Source organism: Oppia nitens, unplaced genomic scaffold (genome assembly GCF_028296485.1).
Source record: "Oppia nitens isolate AA-2021 unplaced genomic scaffold, nextdenovo-longstitch-racon4-pilon3 scaffold17_pilon_pilon_pilon, whole genome shotgun sequence".
Classification (NCBI taxonomy): domain Eukaryota; kingdom Metazoa; phylum Arthropoda; class Arachnida; order Sarcoptiformes; family Oppiidae; genus Oppia; species Oppia nitens.
Window position 1 is genome coordinate 1,719,284 of NW_026533196.1, and position 20,128 is coordinate 1,739,411.

At 22.9% G+C, this 20,128-nt stretch overlaps 2 protein-coding genes across 4 annotated transcripts; one reads left to right on the forward strand and one right to left on the reverse strand.

Annotated features, from left to right (window-relative positions):
• The first annotated feature begins 2,385 nt into the window (after window positions 1-2,385).
• Window positions 2,386-4,460, forward strand: LOC128965318 (activin receptor type-1-like). The gene is made up of 4 exons (XM_054311985.1): window positions 2,386-2,674; window positions 2,755-3,911; window positions 3,983-4,166; window positions 4,259-4,460. Exons 1-4 carry the CDS (start codon window positions 2,591-2,593, stop codon window positions 4,385-4,387), a joined length of 1,554 nt encoding a protein of 517 aa, XP_054167960.1. The 5' UTR covers window positions 2,386-2,590; the 3' UTR covers window positions 4,388-4,460.
• A 98-nt stretch (window positions 4,461-4,558) lies between these two features.
• Window positions 4,559-15,421, reverse strand: LOC128965319 (inositol-trisphosphate 3-kinase homolog). 3 transcript variants are annotated; one of them, XM_054311987.1, is made up of 3 exons: window positions 15,237-15,421; window positions 5,307-6,134; window positions 4,559-5,169 (listed from the first exon to the last, which is right to left on the reverse strand). In XM_054311987.1, exons 1-3 carry the CDS (start codon window positions 15,342-15,344, stop codon window positions 4,792-4,794), a joined length of 1,314 nt encoding a protein of 437 aa, XP_054167962.1. In that variant the 5' UTR covers window positions 15,345-15,421; the 3' UTR covers window positions 4,559-4,791. The 3 variants fall into 3 exon arrangements, with proteins under 3 accessions (XP_054167962.1, XP_054167963.1, XP_054167961.1); XM_054311988.1 differs by lacking the exon at window positions 15,237-15,421 and adding an exon at window positions 8,153-8,383; XM_054311986.1 differs by lacking the exon at window positions 15,237-15,421 and adding an exon at window positions 6,511-6,686.
• Window positions 15,422-20,128: the final 4,707 nt, after the last annotated feature.

The window sequence follows — 20,128 nt, forward strand, 5'->3', positions numbered from 1 at the left end:
TCTTTAGTTTATTGAAATGTTTTTCATAGATAATTAGTTTTATTTATTAGATTTAATTACCTTTATTATAACAATAACAACAACAACATTAATAATAATTTAATAATTACAATAATAATAAATGAAAATCATTTATTATTAGACTAATTAGCAATAAAAACCTTTAGGATGTGCTGTCTCTTTGATTTAAATGCAGATTATTTTGTTGCTCTCCTCCAGCTATTCATATTATAAATAAATTGTAGATTTTTCAAAAATATAACTGTTTGGTTAACTGTCAACTTTATTAGTGTTATTCAACAAACCAACAAAAAAAATAAAAGTATTAAATATTATATCTTAATAAAAAAGTTTTAACAAACTATAAATATTTGATTTTTGATGTGATAGTTTTATAGTTAAAAATTTTTATATTTATACTTATGTTAAATAATTAAGTCGAAATTTTTATTATAAAATTAGTACAAACAAAAAATAATATAATATTCAGTACATATAAAGTTATAAATTAACTTTAAATTATAAATAAAATATTACAATCATTGTAAATCTATTAATTAAAATATTAACTATGATAATTCATTTTATATTTGATTAACTAGGTAACTATATTATATTTTTTATTTATAATTAAATATAAATATTAATAATATATTATTATGTATGTATAATTTTTAGCAACTATTTAATACTTAATAATAATCACATCATTTATTTTTATCATTTAAAACAGTAAAACTTATTAAATTGATGTTTTTATTCAAAGATTAGTTCAAGTTTAAGATTTTAAAACAAATCATAAAAAATTGTTTAGAAAATTGTTTCTATTCTATGATAAATTTATCTTATTATTCGTTTAAAATTTTTAAAACATAAAATTCATTTTCTTTTTTAATTAAATCAATGAATTGAATAAATAACTAATAAAAACAAAATAAAACTATTTTTTTAATACTTTAAGTTATAAAATTCATGTCTTAAATAATGATAAATAATAGTATTTTGGTTTAGATTGTTTTGTTTTTAATATTAAATTTTAAATTCAATGCCAAAATAATATACAATGTTTTAAATAACTTATTGTTTTTTGAATTAAAATTAAATTTTAAAATAATTTTTCTATAAACAGAAAATAATGATCTCTTCTCTGATTAACCACAAAAATTGGGAGCAAAAAGACAAATAAAAAGTTAAAATCAAAATTCAAATAATTTGGCAATTAATGTAATAAATGTTTGGTTATATATGTTTGCATTTAATTATCTAATTATAGTCAATAGTAATTAACAAACTTTTTTATTTTATTTTGTGTAACATATATTCATTTTATGTTCAAAATATTTATTTATTTTATTCAATATCTAATTGTTTGTCTTTTACAGAGAAAACAATTGCTTAAAAGGATTTTTCATAAATAATTAATTGTTTTTTATTATTTTAAATTTTATTTCATATGTCTGGGTTTGGGTCTCAAAAAATTGATTTATCTTTTATCTTAAAATTATTATTATGTATAAACAGCACAACAAATGATACTATATTTTTTATTTTATTTGAAAATTTATTTGAATACTACTACTAATAATAATAAACGCTTTTTCATTATTATTTGATTATCATAAATGGACAAACCTGCCCCGGGAGGGCCCACATCATTCAAAATCAATTTTATACAATAAAAATTATATATATATATACCGGTATATAATCCTAAAAACAATGGACTACTTGAATATAATATAGTATTGTTATACAATGATTTTGGTGGCACTGGTATGCCTGGTATGTCCACGGTTTATAAGGGTATACGTTTTTTTATTAAAAATGTTTTTAGTGCTAGTTATGTATAAGATTACAAAAGATCCTAATTTTGAATTCATAACTCAAATCAATTGTATGCAAATTTTTATTAATACTTAAAATTTATTATTATATATAGTTTTACACCTTATTGTGTAAACAAATATATTTATTAAAACTCATCAGTTATTAATCAAAAGAGTATTATTTTATTTGTTTAAGTTTTGTATAACTAAATAATAATAATAATAATAATAAAAGTTTGTTTTCAAAGCCAATACAATGCTATTAATATTTGAATGAATTAATAAATGAATGAATATTTTTAAATTCAATGAATTATTGCTTTACATTGCTTTGAAATTATTTGGACGTACAATAAAACACATTTAAAAAACATCTGATAAGGAAATACTATTATTATTTATTAGTATTTAAATAATAATAATAATATTGTATTAAATCACATATTTATAATAAATATTGAAAAAATAACACATATTTATTATATTCAACAAAACATTAAGTAATAGTTAATTATTATTAACAGTTAGTAAATATATTTAATGTAAACGTATTGTATGTGAATGTATGGCAACAAAACAATCGATAGTTTTTGTATTCATTGAACAATCGATTAGTGTTTGAGAAAAAAATTAATTTCATTCAATGTATTTAGTCTTCGCTTAAGACATACACATATCATAGGATTTAATCTGTTGTATGACATCTACTTTGATGTCCAATCGGTGGTGACATTCAACAGTGACTTTGTCTGTCATCCCTTTCGATGGCAGCCATGAAGTGCTTTGAATGTCAGTACGAGTTATGCGAAACGGATCCAAACGTCAAGACCTGCGACAATGCATTTCTGGTAATTATGATTACATTTATTGTCTTTAAAGAAACTAATTAATGTAATTCTGGTCACTGATTGTCATCAATAACTTCTAGTGTTACAGTACGACAACATGGAGTCCATTGAAACGTATCTATGAGTACAACAAAGGCTGTATTCCCGATAGACATCATCAGCAGTTGATATGCGGCACCAAATTGTCCAAAATTAATGATACACACCATGTGTTTTACAGATCGCATACCACATATAACTCTTATTGTTGTCAACAAGATTTATGTAACGATTGGTTTCCCAAAATTATCGACAATACGTCAAAGACAGCTTCAGTTAACAATGAAATAGTTAACGAATCGGCCGAAAGCGGTGTCGGAGTTATGTTTGTCGTCTACATAATGGCCGCTATATTTATAATTATGACCGTAATCGGTGTCATTGTGTTTCGTTTGCGTAAAAAACACAAACAAAAAATGTCTCATTTATTGAGGACTGGTTTAAGTACAACAAATGTTGAGAAGAGTTCCAATGATTGTACTTATAATGAGGGACTCCGTGTGACCGCTGCCGGCGATTCCACACTACGTGAAGTGTTCGAGCATTCAGTTACATCCGGTTCCGGTTCGGGACTTCCACTACTAATACAGCGAACTTTAGCTAAACAAATACATTTGGAAGAATGTATCGGAAAGGGAAGGTATGGTGAGGTGTGGAGAGGTATCTGGCAGTCGGACAACATTGCCGTTAAAATATTCTACAGTCGAGATGAGATGTCCTGGAATAGAGAGACTGAGATCTACTCAACTGTTATGTTAAGACACGAAAATATTTTGGCTTTTTTGGGCTCTGATGTTACTTCTTATAATTCTTGTACTCAGTTATGGCTAATCACTGCTTACCATGAATTAGGTTCTCTCTATGACTTCTTAAACGAGACGCCACTCGATATCAAACAAATGCTATCAATCATACACTCTATTGTGTCCGGTATTCTTCACTTACACACCGAAATATTTGGCGGCTTAGGAAAGCCGGCCATCGCTCACAGGGATATTAAGTCGAAGAATATACTAATGAAGGATACATATAACTGCTGTATTGCAGACTTTGGTTTAGCGGTGACTCACACGCAGACAACCGGTAAATTAGACGTTGCAGAGAATCATAGGGTCGGAACTAAACGATATATGGCTCCTGAAGTACTAAACCAGACATTGAAAAGCGATATTTTTGAATCATATAAAATGGCTGACATGTGAGGAATAAAACTGATAATAAATTTGATTAATAATTATTTATTTGAATTCAAATTATCTTTGAAAACAGTTACTCATTAGCGCTAGTTTTGTGGGAAGTGGTTCGTCGTACTCGTATTGACGGCTGTTTTGAAGACTATTGTGTTCCTTATTATAATTGTGTGCCAAACGATCCGAGCTTTGATGACATGAAGAAGATTGTATCAATTGATCAACAAAGACCTGAAATGCAGGAAAATTATAAATCAAATAATGTAAATATTATGATCATATAATAATAATAGTATCATAAACTCTTAAATCTATTTATATATTTTTAAAACAAATCATTAACTCATTTAATAAGGTTTTATTGCAATTGGAGAAAATAATGCGTGAGTCGTGGTCTCCGAACCCATCGTCACGTTTGACTGCACTTCGGATCAAGAAATCATTATTGAAGATATCAGACGAAGACACGTCTTTAAATGTTTAAAATGAAAATCATTTTTTTGCCATTTTTTAAAACTAATATTTATAACCGAATATATCATTTTATTTGACACATTATACAGAATTATTTTATTAGAAATTTTCAATTTATAAATTTAAGTCTTAAATAATTATAATGATTTTTTAAAAAAAAACTGTATCATATACTAAGGTATTTAAAATTTTTATTTTTTAATTTACTGATTTTTTGTTTCAAATGAAATTTAATGTAAATAAATTATATACAAAATAATTGATATAATGAAATATTTTTGGCACAAAGCAATCAAAAATTACAGTGCAATTGAAAATGTGTTTTGTCTCTCTCTCTCTCGATTTACAATTGGTTTAAATGTGATTTTTATATAAAAATGTGTTTATCATATAAATAAAACAATTATAAATCAGCTAATCGTCTGCACATTCTTCTAAAATGTCGATCAGATTGTTTAATCCAAAGAGATAGCCGTCCTCGTGATTGCCTAAAGCCCACTGCGACTTGTGGTCAATAGTGATGTCTTTGGGCACCGCAATGGTCTTAGCGAAGTCAATCATCCAAACGCCGGCACTCTTGCCATTATGAATGATGAGTAATGAACTGCCAATTACTTCATGAGATCTAAAGAACTCTGAGCTCTCAAACTTATCGGCCAATTGTTTGAGTCTATCGATGAGTTGATGACGGACTTGTCTTTTGGACATTAAAAATGCTTTCAATGTGTTTCTCACTTCATCCCTGTGCTTCACTAACTTAAGGTCTTTACATAGCTGTAAGTCTTCACCGGCCTATACGTAGGAAACGTATGAAAAAAACAAATTCAATGATAAGTAAACTAAAACTAAAAAATAATTATGTAAATAATGATAATAAGGAAAAAAAACTATTATTGACTAATAATAATAAGTTAATGATATGAACGCACTTTAAAGCCTTCAATTCTGAAGCCAAGATTGGATGACGAGCTGAGAGCTTCCCTGAACTTCATATAAGTTAATTTAGTGACAGCCCTCTGCCTGTGCTCCTCATCGGTGGGTGCGTTTGCATCGATTTTTATCATTTTCTCGTACAGATCATTCCTGGGTTTCCTGTTTTTGACCTCTTCCTCGAGGAAAGTACGAGTTCCCATCTTTATGTCCATAATGGCTGCATCTTTGTACTCGTAAAGCAGGTCTTCGATTTCGATGAAATAGTCGCCCATATAGGAGACGTGGCGGAAGAACTTTGGTACCATTTCACACATATACGAGTCCTGCATTAGTGCCTCATATGCACGGACTTCTGTATCATCGGTCGACCTTTTCTTCCATATAGTTCCCGGACCGGCCAATGCAAACGAGCCCTCGTGTCCCGACAGTTGCACCCAATTATTTGTCCTATTCTTCAGTATGATATCACTGGCCGGCGCTGACAATTGCAATGATTTCAATGCTAACAATTCAAGCAAATGGTAGTCTTTATCTTCACATTCATTCTCTGAAGAAGAACTGTCACTGTTTTGATGAGTTTCGTTCAAATGATTACTTTTGGCAACAATTACACCATTCGTATGGCTATTATGTTTGGTCTCGTTATTGACTGAATTTGTTGTCTGAGCTGTCTTTCGGAGGTTACGAACAAAAGCACTTCTGGCCAAAGCCTTCCACCGGGACTTTGCAGTCGATATTTGCGGTGATTTCTTGTTATTATTGCCACTAATTATTGTCTCATTCTTCACCTTCTCTTCTTCAACAATATCAGACTCATTGGCGGCCTAACAGATAAATTAAAAATTTAAATAAAAGATAAATTAGTTGTTTGATTAACACTTGGAAATTGCATAAAATGTATTTTTTCAATAGTCATACTAATCATTAATTTTATATATAATTTTGTAGTTTTGTAAAACTCATTGCTATTGACGTCAAATAAAGAAATTATCACATATTTTTTGTCAAAAAACTATTAATAGAAAAAACTATTGAGACAACAATTTTACATGATTTATGAAATATGTCATATAAAAAATATGTAAAATTGTTGATTTATTAAACATTGTAAAAATTAAAACATTAGAGAGARAGAGAGAGATTATAAAAACAAGTTTAAGACATTTTTCAAATTTAATTCACGCAATGTCTTTAACTTACATTTTTAACAAAATTCCCGTAATTAGAGCTCAAGTTATTTAACAATTTGTTTGAAAACTTCATTGAATAGTCATTGTAGTAAAGTTTAGATATAATTACACTTTTCTTTAACTTCATTGTTTGCATTAATCAAATCAATTATAAACTTTCAAAGATAAATAAATTAGTTTCCAAAAATAAACTTTTTAAACGTTTATATCACATAAATTTTAAATATAAAAACTTATAATAATAAATAACTTTAATTAATAAATAAATAAAACATCACAATTAAACAATTTAATTGTTTGTAGAATATATAAAAGTTTGATTTTTTTCAATAATAGTAATAATTTATCAAATTTTATAATATATTTAAAGGGAAAAACTTATATCAAATAAAAAATATTTTTAAATCGTCAATAATCTTGTGGTGTAGACATTGATCTCAGAGTTGTTTTTCACAACAATATCATTAAAAAATATATAATAAATTTTTTTTCATCAATTCAGTCACGAGTGTTACCAAAACTCGTGGTTTGGCTGTACTTCAGGTAAGATCTCCCATCAAATAATCGCTTCTTTGCTATTATTATTATTATAAGAAGCTATTGCTTGGCTTCTCCTACTTCTTAGTCATCAAATAATATTTTTATAATGACTCTCCAGAAGCTATCATTCAAATGAAAGGCATGACTGAAGCGCTCAGAGATTTTGTATAGAAATCCTCTTCGGATGCCAAATGCACAGCAAAATTACTGACGAGAAAAATATGAGTTTCAAACGGAACTCATGTCTACCTGACTCACGACATGTAAGCACACCTGAAGATCAACATTTAAGGCTAAAAAACGTCATTCAATTCAATTAAAACTATTTTTATATATTTTTTAAAACACAAACTAATCTCCAAAACGTGTTTTCTTAACTTTTAGTATATATATACATAAATTAACTTATATATTGTATATATCAAAAGGACAGGTAGATTGTTATATATACTGTATCATATATAATATACTGTATGAGTGCTGCCTTGCATTCAATACAATCAAGTTTTATTGTCAGCCCTCACATACATACAAACATACAACTCATTTGCGTCGATGCCATACAATGAAGTTATTTATAATTATTGATACACTTAAAGAAGTGTAGAAAACTTTATATATGTAATAACTGAATGATATTTAATAATTTCTTTATAAATTTTATATTAATATATATATATATCATTATATATAAACACATGAAATTAAAATATTTCTTTTTGTGTGTATAATGTGTTAAACACACAAATTAGTGTTGTTTTGAAATTTTGTAAAAAAAAGTTATTGAAATATAACCTACAGGTAAGTGTAGTGGCAAACACACGGTAAACACTTGTTATTTACGTAAATACAATCTATAGATAGATTTATATTATATTTTTCACTGACATTATGTGACTCACATATAACTTACACTTTTTAAATGAAATAAACTAAAAATAATTTATTTATATTATCTCCCAATTGAATCAAAAATCATTGGTACAGTAGTATCAAAACATATATACTGTAATTAAAAATAGACACCAAAACAGGCTAAATGACAACAGACAACGTGACCACTAATGTGTACCAAAATATTTTTGATAAATAAATAAATAAATAAAACTTACCGATGAAAACAACTCAAAAATAGAGACATTGATTAGTAATTCACACCTCATTTTTGCTGATTATTATTTAGTATTATTATTATTATTAGTTTAACTTAATTTACTTATAATAAATAAATATTTTTCGTTGTATGAGTTTGTTTGCCTCGATATACAGTTAAAAACTTAATTTATATTTACTTTGAAAACAGTTTTATTATAACACTTGCGGCACACACTTAATACATGAAGTTTTTAAAAATAAAATATTTCACAAAAGTATATCAACACAACAACAACATCACATTTATAGTCATTTGTGTTTTATTGTATTAATTGCTATAAAAGTTTTTTTTTATTACTATTACTGTATAACTACAGTACAATAGCTACAGTATTATTAATATTATTATTCTTATAGTTTGCATAATATCCGCATTTAAACCGTAATTATATACCGTTTGGTACATAATGTGTACATAGACTGCCAATTGGATAAATAGAGTACACAAACACCCAAAATGTGAATCAAAAGAAAAAAATAATGTTTTTTTTCCTATGAAATACTAAACATTAGTTTACTATTTATATTACAATATGATTATTACACGAAATTATTTGTTGAAATAATGTTTCAAAATTTTCAAATAACAAAATAACTTGAATAATAAATTTCCTAAGAGTTGCTAGTTTTAAAAATAAGTTGTTTTCATAATAATAATAATAATAATAATAATAATAATAATAATAATAATAATAATAATAATAATATACAGTAGATTTACTTTACAATCACTATTAACAACAATAATAACAATCACTACTGCTATTAAATATCAGTGGAAATGTTTCAAAGTTTTTCTCATTTCAAATATGTTTTTCAGAAACCAAAGAATTTGAAAAATCTTTAGTCAGAAAATAAAAATGTTTTAATTGGGAAAACAGTTTTAAGTTATTATTATATTTTGAGATTTATAATTGAATTTCTTAATAATCTTTGCCTTACTATACCATACATACATCACTACATTATAATAAATATTAGCTTTAATGATAGGGAGAGACAATAAATTAAATACTATAATACTTTGTTAGTTTTAAAAAGTTAGAGATATTAATAATAAACTTTTAGAGTTAGTATTACATAAGTTCACAAAAGTTTAAAAAGTTGTTATTAATTGAAAACTATTACAGAAAAAACTGATTAAAACTGAAGACTTAAGCGCAATGTTATCATTATTATTGATTATAAATTATTATAATATAGTATTAAAATTATTGATAGTCAGGATAATACAGTACAACTATACTGTATTGTTATTATTATAACTAATAATTTATTATTAATGTATTGTTTTATATTAATAATAAATTGATAGCAATAATAATGATTTCTAAATTCATGTATAAGCTATGAGATACACGAGTTTTTGGCGATTATGTTTGATTCAATAAATTGTATTTGAATTCAATGAAGTGCTGATCCCAATAAAGCTGATTATTATTATTATTATTATTACTATTATTAAGAGAACGAACAAACTATCAGTTCATTACAATTAATGCCATATTTTTCACAGTCAGTACCGATAATCTTTAATTTAGTATTGACGTCAATTTTGACCGATTTTAATACAAATAAAACACTATTTCCAGTTTGAAAATACAAAGATAGTGTAAATTCTTGTGTCCCTCACTGCTCTCTCTCTCTCTCTCTCTCTCTCTCCCATCTATAATATCTCCCTCTCCTTGTGACTCCCCTTCCCAACTAAAAAACAGGTACCTAACCATTACCAGGCCTATCATTATTAGCACAGCTTCTAATAATTCCAGGGCTTTGAGTCAATATATACTGTAAACTCTATGTATATATTATATATTTCCTAACGACTGAATGTCTGTCAAAAAAGTGTATATCCTTTACAACGAAGTCATTAATAACTCATAATAAGTAGTGATTATATATATTATAATATTAGCCATTTCTGGGCACAGAGTTTATCAATAATCACGTGTTTTTGTAAATATAAAAATTCAACGATCGATACAAATATATTTCATATGAATCAGAAATATTGTACCCATTGGTAAATACCAATTTTGTATTTATCTTTCAAAATTTAAGGTTATGTCAATATTTATAAAATATATTTATAGTAATGTCTTAAATAAATTAATATTTGATTCTACATTACATACAAAATATTATATTAATTATCAAAATGATAGTTCGGGTCTTTGAAATGCAAATATTAATATCAATATATTTTTAAAAATATTATGAATAATGTCTTTTAAATTTTATATATAAGTTATATTGGATAACTTTAAAAGATGTTTTATTTGCATAGGAAATCATTTAATCAAATAAATTAAAATATAAATAATGAAAATCTATAATAATGTTGATATTACTTTATATCATATGATTTGTAAAATTAAATATAATTTACAATTAACAGACAAAAGACAGAAATTATTTTGCTTTTGTGATCACAAATAGTCTGAACCTTTAAATTACATTAAAATCTATAATATCTAATATCTATTAAATCACATAACAATAAATTAGAAAAATGTTTCTTTTATTTGATGTAAAATTACTAAATTATTTAATTTATTATAATTTATTTAATTAAGTTAAAATATATGTAATCATAATCTGTTAAATAATATAGAGTATATTTGGGTATTTTTTATTTGAGTAAAAATTTTTATAGGGCTCTATTGTTAAAATTTGATACAATATAATAATTAATAATTACAGTAAAGTACTAATGACATGTTTGTCTAATTATTATCATTAATACAGATTGTAATGCAAATTAGGTTAAATGAACTAAATTTATATTGAAATCTGTTTAAAACAAACATAATCTTAACTAAATGTCAACTATAGGTAAATTAACTATAGAGTACATCAATGTAGTTGTTTTCGATTGTTTTGCATTTTATTTTTATTAATAGTACAGTTTTTTTCAACAAAAAAATTGTTTTCATCTAAAAAATTACACACATTTCACTTGTAATACAATATAATCGATTGGAAAATACGAGGCATTAAAAAAGGTTAGATAAATATAAGTTTCCTTTACTTATTTTTTATTAATATAATAGTACAATAATACTGCACTATTAATTACTTAGTGGTTACTATTAATATATTTATAATTGTTTCGTAAAAATTTGCTAAAATATATCAATCAAGATATAGTATTTAGTATAACTAAACAAATTTACAATGAAAATACTAAATTACATAAAACAGAGAAATCAATTATTTTTGTAATCGTATTAATTGTATTTAAGATAACAATGTGTAATAATAATAATTTATTAAATAAATTAAATTGCATGATTGTTAATAAATTTAGAATAAATATCATAATGGGATAATTGTAAACATAAAATATCTTAAGACACCTTGTAATAAATATATAATTTTATGATATACATATATATAAATTTATATATATATAATTATTTGTTTATAAAATTTTAATTTAATTTTTATATGTTTTAAATTATAATTGATTAAATCATTTTTCACATATAATATAAAGTAAAATTTAATTTATTAAGTACCGTAATTAAAAAGATTAAGCATAACTATAATAATATAAATTAAAATTGTATCAAATAAGCAAAAAAAATTGTTTAATTAACTATAATAAATGTGATAAAATATTATATCATTTTTTATTTCACTGTTTTATCAATTTTTAAAAAATAATAATTAAATTCAATGTATCGATTAGATCAATTGAACAATATAAAATTTTAAAAGTTGTAACAATGTATTTTTGAAATGAATTGGTACCAAAATTTAGATACAGGTTTATTTTATATTTTATATATGATTTATAATTTATATAAACGTATTTATATTAACGCTCAGAAAGATTAATAAATTGATATTTTTTTTGTTAAAACTTAATAAAGTATTTCAAGTATAACATTAAAAAATAACACAATTTAATGGAAAATTTATTGAATTATTGTAATTGAAATTTATTTTATATTTTTGCTAAATGTTTGCCTAAAGTTTCTTATCAGTATAGCTAAGAAAAATCATTTACATATAAGTACTATTAAGTATATTTTCTCGTATTTCCTTATCATTGATTTTTTATGTAATTTAATTACTTGTTATTAATAATAACTAATATTATTACAAAACTACGAGTTTGCAGATAGGAAAGATTCACTATATTTAATATATAACTATAATAATAATTAATATAATTTAATATCTGTAATATACTTAAATAATATGACTTATTGTACATTCTATATGTATTGTTTAAATATTTTTCTAGTAATAAGTGATATATGGTATCAAATAAAAGATAAAACTATTTAAATATAAAATAAATAATTTACAAGAAAAAGTTTCAAGAAATAAATAAATGCATTAATAAACTAAATTATACTAAAATTGTAGATGTATCATAATTATAGATTTTTTTGTGTATTTAATTATTAATTATTTATAAAAATTTATATAAAAAAATTACTAAATTTATTTAATTTATTATATTTGTAAAAATAAATTTAACTGCTTTCGTAAATAATAAGATATTATTATATTTATCCTAAATTGTATTTTGTTAACATATATATATATATATATATTAGAGGAAAATTTTTACAATAAATTACTTGTAAGTTTGTAAATTATGCAATTTTTAGTTATACAATATAAATGTCAACAATAAAATCAGAAAATTATATATATATATTCAATTTATAATTTATGATTTGATTCTTAGTTATAAACTTATTGTATTTTTTACAAACACTTAACAACAATTGGTTTGAATTGATGCCATAAATATTACTTATCTAATACTAATAAATAATAAAAAATACAGAGAAAATTATCTATGAAATTAAATTATTGAATAATTGTGTCAATAGAAATACAACTGAGCGCGTCTACAGGTGCTTATTATAGTAACAATAAATTAATAACTAAAATAAATTATTAAATAATACATAATCAAAATCAATTAACGAATGTTTGATGTAAATGAAATTTCGCAAATCAATTAATTTATACAATTATTACAAATACACAAAAAACAAACAGTCAATCATTTTTTTATACAGTTGTGAAGTAATTATCATAAAAAGAAATTACTTTAACGTTTACGATATTATTAATGTTATGTAATTAACTGCTGCTTTAATTGTTGAAAACCATGTTTTTCAGTAATTTTCCGAAAAAAATATTTACTATTATTAACATTTGTTTTGTACGGCGACCTCAACTACTTAAGTCAAGTTTTTATTGGGAAATTTATTGAATAAAATCGACACATTAAAAAAAATTTATTGTCCTCATTGACAACAATTAAGTTTATTTACATTATTACAATTGTATGTATATTTGTTTCATTAATAAAACTTATTTGATGTACAAATTGAGGAAAATATTTTTTTATTTGTAATGAAGGATAAATTAAATGAAAATTAATTTATATATTTAGTTATTATTTTGTTTAAATAAGTTTGTTATTAATTTAATGAGACATAAATTGCATGTCAGGGTTAGACTCTTAAACCTCCACTTTTAAAAATCATCAAAACTACAGGTTAGGCATAGATGAGTCCTAATATCACATGAGTTTTTATCTCAAAATAGTGAAAAATGAAAAAAATATCTTAAATATTTATAATTCATTTTAAATATAGAAATAGAAATTTTTGCCATTAAAATATCTTTAAAAATATAAGTAGTCAATAAACTTGATCATCAATTGAGTTGAACACAAATTTAATTAAAATATTAATTAAACTCTAATTTAAGTCAACCACTAAAATGTTTCTTTCAAGTAATAAAAAAAGAAGTTTAAATTGAATATTCAAAATGACATAAAAATTATTATAATATTATACAAAAGGAAATTCATATTTTGACAAATCATCCATTTATTATTAAAACTCATGTCAGCATATATAGTATTATACTGTATACAATATATATATATATACAGTATATACTACTAGCACAGTATATGTGAAATAAAATACACATTAAAAATAGATAAATTTATTAATTAATTTACAATTGAATTAATAAATAGTTTAAGATATTTTGTAAAGTTTCAAATAAATTATTTAAAAAATACATTGCAATGATTGACGTTATTAAATGAGGTTGGTAAAAATGTCAGTTAATATTTATACAATATATTTATTGAAAAATTAATTATAGATAATTAAAAATCATTTAAAATTATTTTATAAGTATTTCAAAATATAATCAATATTTAGAGACTCATTATTTGATAAAACAAGTCTTAAGACAATTGATTTGAATGACAGACTAGACTCGCAAATGGGTTAATGGGTAATGGGTTTCGTATTAAGGTTTTGTAATATTTAAATTAAAATAAAGTAATTTTAGATATTTTAGATATTTTAGATATTTTAGATATTTTAGATATTTTAGATATTTTAGATATTTTAGATATTTTAGATATTTTAGATATTTTAGATATTTTAGATATTTTAGATATTTTAGATATTTTAGATATTTTAGATATTTTAGATATTTTAGATATTTTAGATATTTTAGATATTTTAGATATTTTAGATATTTTAGATATTTTAGATATTTTAGATATTTTAGATATTTTAGATATTTTAGATATTTTAGATATTTTAGTTACTTGTAAATTTAGATTGAGAGATAAGTTACAGTATTTGCCATATCAAATTAGTAAATACAATATAATTTAGTTAATGTAATAGGATAGTTTTTTTACATTCAACATTAACTAAATTATTATATTATTATAGTGTACTGTAAAAATTATTTATATTATATTTTGTAATAATCTTAAATGATTTATTGATAATTTTATAGTAAAACTTGATTAAAACAATTCCGGGTAGAATAGGATCAGACAATAGTATCTATTATTGTTTGAATGTCTAATACAATATTAATAGACAATTGATATGAATGACTGATAATATAGTAAATCGATTGGTTTTTTAGTCAAGTGTTTTTATAAAACAAAATTACCACAAAAAACACATATTTATGTCATATTTAATGTCATTGAATAAAATTAGAGAAAAAATTGATAATTACCTGAATTAAGACAAATGAAACAAATGAAGAGCTGTATGTGACCGGTGGGAACTGAGTGACCAATGAGGCCATGTTTGGTGAAGTCATATCAATCGACATCATTGACATCACTGTTATTGTTGTCTACCATCAAATAATTATCAACAACAACAACAAATATATAAATTGTATACAATTGTATACAATTGTTATAATCAATTGATGTTAATTTCTATGACACGTGAATTCATTTAAATTGATAGCAAAATAAGTTACTGTATATATATGTATAATAAACTCATTGTCTTATAATACAGAAAATAATAATAATATATTTATATACAGCATATAAAATGATTGTCAAATTCTGTTAAATAACTATATTGAATATATTATTCAAATAAAAATTATTATTATTATTAATATACTTGTAGTTTTAAAAAAATAAAATGTTGATTAAAAATGAGATTTTACGTCAAAATAATTGTTGTGTTTATTGTCTGTCATATGCCATGAATTGAATGCAAATGCGCTGAAAAAACAGTTCAGTTCATTAACTATTATACAGTATTACTTGAAAAATGTATACAATATTTTGCTATTTATATTCACACTATCATTGAGTTTGTGTTGAAAATTCTTTTGGGTTGAGTTCATGTAGGGCTGGCACACATATAACACACATTGGCATTCATCTAATGGACGGGTAGATCCTCGATCCCAATGTTAAGGAACTCTGTAAACATAAAATTTATATACTGTATATAATACGTTATATACTATATATAAAGTATATGTCTATATGTTATTTGGCGTGTCTTTGATGTCAAACACAATTGTAACACAAAATTTTATCAATAGTTTGACAATAAAGTCAAATGATGTCTCATTTTTTGAAAAAATCTTATTTAAAAAGAATTGTAAACAAGAATCTTAAGAAGAAATAATGTCTTATGATTTCATACAAAATCTAGAGAGCAGTTGAGTTGTCGTATCTGTTGTTATTGTCTTACACTATGATTTCCAACAATTTTTATGAAGACTCTCACAGTTTTGTTGAGTTAACCACAAGACATATGAAAGAAGAGACTTACGAATGAGTGATGTTTTCCCTCATCTGAAGGCTTCCAACTCCTTGTCCTGTCTTTTCAATTCCTCACAACTCTTGATTGGTATTTCATAATTCAATTGCAGATATTTTTCTCTCTCTTCTCTCTCTCTCTCTCAACAATGACTTTAATTGATTAGCTTTTTTGAAGTGTTATTACAACTGTATGACTGTATTTATTAGATTATAATTAACAGTATATATAACTGTTGAGAGAAAATACACGTTAAAACTTTGGAGTTTATATAAGTTTGAAAGCGGGTGACAAACACACACACAATACAATAGTAGTATAGAGTGTGTGAGTGAGTGATAGTGAGCTAAATATCTATTAAAAAATTATTTTATCACAAACTTATAGAAATAAATTACAATAAATATCTGCAAATTTATTGATAATACAGTAAAATATAACTAAAATATTTTTGCGATTCATTGTTATACGTAGTCATGTAGTCTATAAAAAGTTTTTTAAGCAAATAAAATATATAGTATGATAGTGTTTTAGTAAATACAGTATAATATTTGTAATATATATATATATATATATATATATATATATACAAGCACTACATTTAACTAAAGGTATTAAATAATAGTTGAATATAAATAGTTTATTTAAATACACCTAAAAACATATTTGCCTTCAAAACAGATGCAATTTGAATTGATAAATTTTCAGTTATATATTTAATAAAAAGTTTATGACATAGAAAATATATTTAAAAGTTTAATATTATTTATATTTAATTTTTAATTATTAAATATATGTTTGAATAGTATAGAGCTTACGTAAGTATATGTGTAATTAGCGTTAAATAGAGTCAAAATTGACGGCACTGTTGTTTGTAATCATGTGTTTTATCGGACGACACCAAAAAACATGTAATTAAATGTCATAAATAAATTATTCAACATATTTAAGTTGTTTTATAATTTATTTAACACTATGTATATGAAAATTATAAATTATTATTATTATTATTATTTAAAACAAGTTGTATAAATATTTTTTTATCATTTATATTGTAATTTTAATATAAAAATGCAAAATTGTTATTTAATATTATTATAAAACATTAGAAATTCCGAGAAAATATAAGTTAATATTCAAAATAAACTAATGTTTTGGTAACTATTTATATTTATCAATAAATACATTACTTTATTTATAACAAAATTTAATTTCACGCGACAAACAATTATGAATTATATAAATGACAATAATTGAAAAACAACTAAACTTTGACTACAAATAAAAATAATAAACAATTTTTAAATACCTGTCCTTCAAGTAAGGGTAAAGAATAAAAATAAAATAACAAAAATACAGTATTAATATTATGATAATTATAGCGATAACTATCAGTAGATATTATACTATATTATTGTTGTATTAAGGATTAAAAGCTACATAAATTAGATGACAAAAAATAAGGAAAATATGAGTTCCCATTATATTTTGGTTTGCTATTTAGCGTACATTTAATTAACATATTATTTGATAAAAAAATAACGACAACGACAACGATGAGGAAGAACTGAGAGGACTGTTCCCAATCCTGCCATCCCTTTGACGTCAATCCAGGCGCTCAACAACAATCAAATCAAAACATACCCAACCGTTGAATTAAACAATAAATTCTTCAAATAGCTTATAATAATACTAATATATATTTTGTATTGAAATATTAATATTTATTAAATGCTGTATTTATATATTCAATAATCATTATTATATTAATTTATTACTTATCTTACAATATATACAAATTACATTATACCGTTAAAAAATAAAAGTTTTATTATTTTTTTGCTCACAAAATACATCAAATACACAACATTTCTTGTTATAACAATATTTGAGAGAAAATTTTGTTTTATTTTAAATTTATTTTGTTATTGTTTTAGTATTGTTTTTATTTGATAAGCAATTGTTTTTTATATCATTTAAAGTTACTATTTTTAGATTTTAATTCAAATCAATTATAATTTATAATTAATTTTATTTTAAATTTAACTTTTAATGGCATGAATTGAATAATAATTGTCATAGACTTATTCAATTGGAAAATGATTATTAACCAGCTGTATCATTATATTATAGTATTGCCAACAATTATATTTACATTTATAATAAAATATATTATTGTTTCATGCAATGTCATGTTACATAAAAACATTTATTTTTTAATATATATTAATTTAATAAATATAATTTGGTATTTATAAGTTTTCTTATATATATTATAAACTGCATGTAGCACTGTAATTTGTCAATTATTCATTGAAATTGTTATAATTATTCAATTTTTCTGTATTAAATTGTTAAAACTTAAATTATTCAATTTTCTAAATTAACTTTACTTAAGAAATTTTTATTTTATTTAAATTATATAAATTAATTTAAACTAACTTTTTTTTATTGAGCTCTTTCTCTCCTCAGTCACACACACACACACACACACACACACATATATATATATATATATATATATATATATATATATATAAATTATATATATATACTGTATATACTCAATGCTCAATATATTAAAATATCAAAAAATTTTATTGTATGCAAACTGTAAGCCATAAATGGGTTGAGCTATCGGTCATTCCTCTATAAAAAAATGTTTTCGTTAAAAAACATCTCATTTGATGCGATTATTAGTTAACAATTACATTGACGTCATTCAAAATACTTGTGTGTGAAGAACACCATTAGATTTCCATCAAAAGTGATGTTAAGATACCATTCAAGACATTTGATTACTTAAAGAAAGAGTCCTTAATTCAAGAATTCAAGGCTAAGAGTAAAAAAAGAAAGAGTGAGTAAATGAGAGAGAGAGAGAGAGAGAGAGAGAGAGAGAGAGAGAGAGAGAGAGAGGAAAAAGAAAGAGAGAGTCAAATATTAATATTTGTGATTAGCTTTTTATATTATTTAAAAGTTATAATATTTTTCTATCAATAATAATATATAATAATAACTTTATTACAGCTGATCATAAAGTAATAAAAAAATCAATGAAAGTTTGGCATAAAACAGATTTTTAAAACTAACATTTATAAACGATTTAAGCGTTTTATTAAATTTAGTATTTAATAGTTTAGAAAACTAACAAAATGCTATTGTATTATATATATATATATATATATATTATTAGACATTTAGGTATTGTGGTAACTTAAATAATTTTTTTAAAAATAAATTTTGTACATCTAATATAATTTATACTTTTATGTTGATAATAAAAATTAATTAAGTTTTTGACTTATAAGCAACAAATGTCAATAGAATTTATTTAAAATTTCATGTAATATAATAAAAATCTAAATAGACAAATATATAATTAAATAATTAAATATTATTATAATAATAAAAATTATTATCAACTTATAAACTTATATGTATAATGTATAAAACATTAATTATAATTATCAATAATGTTTTATAATGCTTATGTATTGTAGTATACCTTTATTATACAATGTAAATATAATGTGATTCTTAATAGTTTTTATAATAACTTGTGAATGAATTTACAAATAATAGTAAATTTTGTTAGAAATTATGTTTCTTTAAATAATTCTTCAAATTGTTATTCAATATGACTACAAAATATTTATCTTTTATTGATATGAAATTTAATAAACTTATTCATCATTTATATAATTTTTCGATGTCTTGTCAGAAATTATACTTAAGGTAGATATAAAAAAATAAATATTAATTTTTATACTATACTAAGTTTTAAAGCGATTTCTATATAGTGTTTAATATCAGTAAAAAAAATACATTATA